The sequence below is a fragment of the Notothenia coriiceps genome, unplaced genomic scaffold (assembly GCF_000735185.1).
Source record: "Notothenia coriiceps isolate Sejong01 unplaced genomic scaffold, NC01 NC01_scaffold00016673, whole genome shotgun sequence".
In the NCBI taxonomy this organism is placed as follows: Eukaryota; Metazoa; Chordata; class Actinopteri; order Perciformes; family Nototheniidae; genus Notothenia; species Notothenia coriiceps.
In genome coordinates this window covers 66-7,803 of record NW_011349374.1, presented here as the reverse complement: position 1 = coordinate 7,803, position 7,738 = coordinate 66, and the positions used below count along the sequence as shown (strand labels likewise).

The 7,738-nt window shown below is 40.7% G+C and overlaps 1 protein-coding gene across 5 annotated transcripts in view; it reads right to left on the bottom strand.

Annotated features, from left to right (window-relative positions):
• LOC104949635 (signal transducer and activator of transcription 1-alpha/beta-like) overlaps positions 1-6,840 on the bottom strand; it is a 22,638-nt gene extending 15,798 nt beyond the window's left edge. For 4 of the 5 annotated variants that reach the window (XM_010776022.1, XM_010776021.1, XM_010776020.1 and 1 more), the window contains exons 1-9: positions 6,711-6,840; positions 5,201-5,345; positions 5,004-5,099; positions 4,668-4,751; positions 4,499-4,577; positions 4,329-4,417; positions 3,382-3,533; positions 2,439-2,600; positions 2,245-2,337 (exon numbers count right to left, since the gene is read on the bottom strand). In XM_010776022.1, coding sequence (XP_010774324.1) covers positions 2,245-2,337; positions 2,439-2,600; positions 3,382-3,533; positions 4,329-4,417; positions 4,499-4,577; positions 4,668-4,751; positions 5,004-5,099; positions 5,201-5,345; positions 6,711-6,838 — 1,028 coding nt within the window. In that variant the 5' untranslated portion in view covers positions 6,839-6,840. The remainder of the gene's footprint in view (positions 1-2,244; positions 2,338-2,438; positions 2,601-3,381; positions 3,534-4,328; positions 4,418-4,498; positions 4,578-4,667; positions 4,752-5,003; positions 5,100-5,200; positions 5,346-6,710) is intronic. The other variant, XM_010776023.1, reaches the window with a different exon arrangement.
• Positions 6,841-7,738: the final 898 nt, after the last annotated feature.

The window sequence follows — 7,738 nt, the reverse complement described above, 5'->3', positions numbered from 1 at the left end:
ATCTCTTATCTCACTCCTAACCACATCAAATCTACTTTCAGCATGGATAAATGTTCATTAAAATACATCCATTGTTGTATCTATATGCTTCTTGAAATCCTAAAAGACCACATCGTTTTTCTAGAACAGATTACAAATCCTTGAAATTGGTACAACAAGTGGCAACAGCTTGACGGAGGTTGCGCTGGGCTGCATGAAATCGAAAGTGGAAACTTAACAGACCCTGTGAAGGCAGTTTTTGCGCATAAATGAAATGGCAGTTTCATTCCGTTACATATATTGATGCCTGTCAATGGCTAAAATAATTTCTCCATAATAATGATATGAATGGAATTATTAATTTTGCCGTCTGAGCTAAACGGAAAGTTGCAACAGATAATGGCTGTGACGTCACAAATGTACCCAGTGTGTGATTGTAAACATGGGGAGGGACTTGGAAGTGATATAGTGAGAATAAATGATTGATTGGACAGCTTTTTCGGACAGGATAGATGAGAGGAAGAGCTGATCAATCTGGGTGCACTTTGAGGGCAACATTAAGAATTTTGGATACAGCTCTCAACACTCATATGAACATATATTTCCATAATCAAAAAACATTGGTAAGTTTTTCTTTAACAGCGAAGACAATTGATATGTTAATGAGATTTTGACCGCAATATTACATAAATGGTATTTGTTTTACATAGATGACCAAACCCACTGAGATAACTTAGGCTACAGTTTACCTCCCTGAGCTGACGTTATCTCTCTCAGTCCCACAGGAGAGGACTCTCCCTCTCCTTATTGTTGAAACAGCTAATCTCCGTTAGCTCCGAGCTAGCACCAGATGCTAACGACAACCCTGTAACTCTCAGTCTCTCTTTCTCTCTCTCTCGAATCGACCAGTGGCCTTTATTTATCATGATCAATGAACGAATCTACGAAACAATGACACCAGCCAGGCTCACCTTCATCTTTTGGGAACAGAAACATCGCCACTTCGGCAGACTTGACATTACTACAGCCAGCGGCAATGCATCGTTTCACCTGTGTTTTTCCTCCCTCTTTCTTCACTGTCGCCTCCATTGTCAGGTTCTCGATTGGCAATCACTTCCAGTCGACTCCGACACACTTTCCATGAAAATACTAGCTCAAAAACGTTGAGAAATTCGACTTTGAAAAAGAAAAAAAATGAACGGTGGTGAATATAAACAGTGCGGCGGCTTCCATCTCGTGACGTCACGCAGTAGATCGCAAGCCACGCCCACGAAGGCGAAGGTCGACTGCAGATTTCCCCGGCAAATTCAAAACTCGTCAAATTCGTTGCTATTCCAACATCTTTTGATATGGGTTCCAATGGACAATTTTGGTCATTACTATACGTATTAGCATAAGAGATCATGCACAGGTGCACACTTCACAGGGTCTTTAAACTTGCTCCATTGCGGAGATATTCCCGCGAGAGTGCGGAAAACTGAAATTAATTCACTAGCCCCCGCCCAACCCCCTCCGTCCGTCCGTCCGTCGACAGGGGGTCGCCAGTCTCTGGCACTGTTATTTTGGGGGTCGCGGGCTGAAAAGTATGGGAACCCCTGGTGTAAATAAAGACTGTAACAGCCAGGCCTTCAACAACAACAAATGCACCTATAAGTTTGGTAACCTAACGTGTTGTTGTGATGACGTAATCAAAACGCGGCGAGAAGCAAGGCGCGCGACCATGCTCGCGGCTGGCTCACAGCGAACATGTCTGCCGCTTGGAGATATTTAAAAATATCAGAGAAAGAGGCGCGGATTGCGATTTGTAAAACGTGTTCAGCTGACATTTCTCGAAGAAAACTGCAAAGACTTTCACCACTTCGGGATTACTCCACCTCTTGAATATCAAAACACCCGGACAAATATGCGGAGTATGATCAACGTAACCCTGTTCTCTGACATTCGGTGATATTTTTTCGGTGCTAAAACCCTTTCGGCCGATAATTTTCGGTGGCCGAATATTCGGTGCATCCCTAGTTATTATGTGGCGATTATCCAGCTGAACAAAACGTGATAAGAATGAATGTGTGTTTGTCACAGAGCTTATTTTCTGCAATAAACTGAAATGGAAAATTTCCATTAGATTTTGTGGAGGGACCCCTTTGCGACGCTCACTTCCTTGGCGGCCTACAAAAATACGCCATCAATCCACCCATATCTTGTTGTCTTGTTTTCTTTGCCCCGTCATGTTATTCCTGTGATGTCACCCAATGCATGCAGCCTTACCTCACTCTCACGGAGAAGCGCACTCCGGTCTTCAGTATCAGAGGTCGTTGTGGTAAACTCGACATGATCGGCTGTTTCTCAACCACCAGAGCACTGCAGAGCAAGACCCCAACGAAAAGTGTCAGAAATATGAAAGTGCATGCTTCAGTCTGTGTGTGTGAAGGACACAAAAGAGTCCAGGAGCCGGGACTCACTTTGCAAGTAGTTGTGTGAACAAGGACAGTGTTTGGTTCTCAATTATTGCCATGAGGCCAGGCAGGATGGAGGCATCGGTGCTGTCGGGTGTGTTGTTCTGCTCTTTCAGTTTCTGCAGCTGTTCGCGCACTCGCAGTAGCACCTCGGCCACAGCTGTGAACCTGCACAGGCCAAATAAGCACACACAAGTTGTCATCAGGGGTGTAGGGCCACTGGTACCAACCACAACTATGACAGGCAGGCAGTGCATGGTTAAGTTGTGATGGTTGATCAAGCTTTAAATGATGCTTACATCTTCTGATTGCCACAGTTGTTCAAATATATAAAAACATCTTCTTGTGTTCATTAAATTGTTGTAGAATTGTAGAAGGACTGTTATTTTTGGAGGAACCTGGAATATTGTTGACATGCAGCTGGATCCATATTTATTTATTTTTTATAGATATTCACGTTATCATTTATAACATATGGACTGTATTTCATCTCTCTTTAATCTATACACCATTACACGTCCCTCCTGGGAGAAGGATCCCTGAACTGTTGCTCTCCCCGAGGTTTCTAACATTATTTCTCCATTATTTGTGGGGTTTCTTGGGAGTTTTTCCTTGTCCCTCACAGGGTCTAAAGACAGTGTTGTATGCTGTACACTGTGGAGCCCACTGAGACAAATGTTTCATCTGTGATATTGGGCTAATTGATTTATATGTCTGAAATATCTGCAGCCTCTGAAAGTGGCTCGGCATCGGCATTACTCGCGGCTGTTCACTGTTCAAATATTCTAAAACCAACGCCAGGCTGCCACAGTTTAACTTTACAGAGCTCTACACACACCACCTTTCCTCCTTCAGGCATTCAGAGAGAATTATAGCCAAGTTCAGTGGCTCAAAGTTTCCTCCCAAACATGACCCATATAAAGCCAAAGTAGTTCTTATAAGTTCTCACCACTTCTGGAGATGGTCCAGACAGGTGTTGGCCAGGCTTCCAATGCAGGCCAGCTGCTGCCTGAGCCTCCATTCGGGCAGCTCCACCTCGGTGAGAGTCGCCACAATCGGCTGAGCCAGGTTCAAAATGTTCACGATCTCCTGCAGCACCACCTGCAATCCAGCAAACACCAAGTGTTCGGGGGGGGTCTCATTATGCTTGTACGGGGTGCACCACAAAAATAAATTAAACCAAAAACAAACTCCATCACGCTCTGAAACGCAGGGATAAATCCAATGTCCAGGCAAGAATATAATTTGTATGATTTATCCAAGGATCCTGAAGTACAATGAACCACAGCCTCCTCTCCTCTGCCCTTTCCTCACTTGTCTAACATTCAAACAATTTCTAAACCACCTGGTTCGTGAAGCTGCATTCAAAATAAACGCATTCAAAAAAACGACCCAAATTAAATTAAAGAATGACTCTAAATAATGATAAAACTACTATTTAGGAGAACAGCAAGAACATTTATTGTTCACTATTAAATAATACAAAACAATAAAAAGCAAAAAAATGTATTATCATCATATACACAACCACTGTGTAATTATATAATGTATGAAAAACTTAGATCGCAGCTTCCTCAACAGTGCAATGACAAGACATAAATAAATAAGGGGCCCTATTCTGAACATTTTCAGGTTCCTATTTCTACTGTGACATGTTTCCAAGCTACAGTGTTCAAAAAGCTCTTTATTTTTCTCGTACTGCCTGAAAGATGTATTCTATCAGTACTATCAGAACCGAGAATGTATCTTTATCTCTAGTTTGGAGATTTAAAAAATAAATTAAACAAAGTCCAAACATTTTCTTACATTTTTTTTTAAACTGCTAAAAATGTAAAATGCTTTAAGACAACAGTTTATCAGTTTGTATAAATCTCACCAAGCGTACATCTACAGTACCTGCTTTGTTTGTATGATAAAGTTGGTCCGCTTACGACATTCCTCTTCCACAACAGCATGGGACTGGGCCAATCCAATGTCCTGCTCCACTGCAAATCACCAATGAGACACAGATGAGGCACAAACTCACAACACACCTGTCGCCGGTGTCTTTACGTCTCCTACCATACCTTTGTTTTGCCAGGTCTTCTGTATGAAGTCAAGGTTGTCATTAAGAATCTCCAGTGACTTAATTTCCTTATTCACCTCCTGCATTAAAGTTCACACATTTAAAAAGTATTTTTCTCATCAATAAGAAATGTTCTATCAATAAAAAAGTGACAGACTAAATGTGTTTACCATAATCAGTCTTTTCAGTTCATTGATTTTGTTGTCCATATCTTTCCATTTCCATTTTTGATCCATGTCTGGACTGCCACAAGCCTGACAAAAACAAAAGGTGTTACTTTATATGTTGCTTTTATTAGCGTTATTGTTGACAATTACACAACAGACTGACAGACAGAATGTGTGTCTGTTGTGTAACTGTAAGAACTGTAAACATCAAGATGTCTCCTGTCGGAGGAGCAATACAAATCTAAAAGATTAGACACATTTGAATAATCTCGTAGCAAGTGATTGATGTTTAAAGCATTTATGCAGCCTGAACTGTTTGTCCACCTTAAATCATCTTACCTGTGCTTCAGAGGCTGAAGCCTTGATCTTCTGTTCCTCCTTCAGGCACTCAGAGAGGATTACAGCCAGGTTCAGTGGCTTATCTTCAAAGTTTTTCTAATTCAAAAAATATGATCAAATACACACAAAATCAAACGAGGCTCTAAGGTGTATTGGTTATTGAATGTTGAGTTTACATATCATTGTGTCTGCCCTACCAGCAGGTAGTCCTTCATCCCAGTGTAATCAGGTCCCTGTAAGAGGATGTTCTCCTGCACGGAACGGATCCACTGTTCTTGCAGATCCTCCAGCAGTGCATGGAAACATGTGCTTGCTGCATTTTCATCCCCAGCTGCCAAATCCCTAGCAAAGAGCAACAGAAGATGTTCCTTCATTCAGGGATTGTGTCCAACTACTTGTGTAGAATGAGGATAAACTTTGGGGGACAAAATATCAATCCACTTTTTTGTTGCATTTTTGAGGATGATAGATTTTCTTATTTGATCTCTTTCTTATGACTTTCTCACATTATAACAGGAGTTATTGACTGTATATACTATATAGGTCTGTATATTAATGTGGGTTTTCCCCAAAGTCTGTTAAATTAAAGTATTTCATGTATAATTAGAAAAATATATATCATCTTTCAGGACAAGAGCCCGTTTACTCAGCAGCGTTCACCAGGACAAAGAAAGAACTGCGTTCATTGACCTCCCCATTTTCCAACTGCTGTGGCACGTAGTGTTCCTCCCATTGGAAGGTTGCTGGTTCAATCCCCTCCAATCTACATGTTGATGTATCTTCTGGGAAGATAAGTGCTTCCAATGGCATGGCCATCAGTTTGGGAATGTGTGTAAATGACAGCTTATATGAGTGAATGCTGACTGAAGAACGGCAAGAAGCCAATTTGTTTGTAGTAACTAGATTGAGATAAATATAATTGACTAAAATATAGAATAATATGCAATTCATTTGACAAAATAAAGCCCACACAGCAAGATTTGACCACAAAAGTGTGCTTCAAAATGGTTACATGAAAATGTGAATGCTGACAGCTGCACAAATCTGTTGCTTAACTTAGCTGACAAAACCTGACGGTGAAATGTAAAACTGGCAGATGTGACAAAAAGTGAAAACACTTAATATATTTTAAAGTGTCATTTCAGAATTGGAGGACATTTAGACGGCAAAACTTTTGAAAAACGAACCCTTTGATTTCTGGTTTTCTGTCATGCTTTTGAGAAAAACAGGGATTGAACAATAAAGAAAACGATTTTGCCAGCTCAGGCATTTATGGTACATATTTTATTAGATGTTTTATTTGTTGCTTTTCAGCAGGGCTCGATGGTGGGCTAGAACTTTGAAATCAATAGAATTTAACCTCTTGATCTACCGTAATTATAATCAAAACACAGTTGTGTTCATTTTGAGATAATTGTAAAATGTAAAAAAAAGTGTTAATTGTTGCCACATTAACATGCCTAGGCTACCTGGTTCCAATAACAAAAAAGGTAGTTCATATTCTGGGAAAATACAGTATTACATTAAAAACATGTAGATTATGCATAATGCTCGAAGGTATAAACAACATAAACCATAGCTATCCCGCTCTGCTGCTGAATCAGCACAACAATGCACACGTGGCTTTTAAGACCCCTAAGGTGTATCAATAGCATACAGAGCATTGGGCAATGTATGTAATGACTACAATCTGTCAGTGCCTCTTACCAGTCCAGGCTCTCTATTAGGACGCACAGGTAGTGGCGGATCTCTCTGGGAAACCTCCCCTCGTACAGCTGGCTCACCCGGGCCTGGAGGGCCGCGTCCAGCCGCAGCAGGTCCTGCCACTGGGCCATCTGCAGTCAGCACAGGAGGGAGAAGTACTTATTATTATTATTATTATTATTATTATACTTAAGTAAAAGCAGACATGCAACAGTGTAAGAATACTCCATTACCAGTACAAGTCCTGCATTTAAAGTCCCATTTAACTTTGTCAAATAAAAGTACCGGTAGTTGAGTGAACAGTTACATTTTGTCTTACACCTTGGATACTTTTTTTTTTTTTAAAGTTATTTTTTGGAAAAATGCATGTACAAACAACATGGCATTCAGAGTATTCAAAGTAAAACATCGTAAATAGAACATAACAGAAATTGACAAGACATAAAAGTAAACAAATAAAGTAAAGTACATAGCTACAACAGAGGGCTAGGTCTTTTCACATAAATCGTATTTTCCAATTGTGCTTAACAGTTTTATTGCATTTGTATTCATCATTATGGTAATTGGTAGTGATGGCAGTTTGACACTGAAGCTTCGAACGGAGCTTCAACCCTGGACTTCCTATTCCATAGAAGCAGTGCTTCGAAGCTTGCTTCAAATCACGTGACATGTGACGTCCGAAGCAGCAACTGCTTCAAATCACGTGACATGTGACGTCCGAACCAGCAACTGCTTCATTTCCTGAATGAATCAACTCACTGGTTCGCCGTCCAATCAGGTGATTCAATGCACTGCCTCGTCTCGATTCTGACAGGTGACAGGTTGAAACAGTTTCAAATTTGAGCGCTTCAACACTTTATAACCGCTCTAAACAATGCGCAATGTGTGGGTTGTTGTCGTAGTTTGCATTGTTGCTGTTGAGTTGTTGTTGGCATTGCATTTGAATTGGATCATTATAGAGCAAGCCAGGAAGAAAAATAGGTCGTTCTGGCTCGTGAAACACTTCGAAATGTGGAGAAGTTGTGAACAAA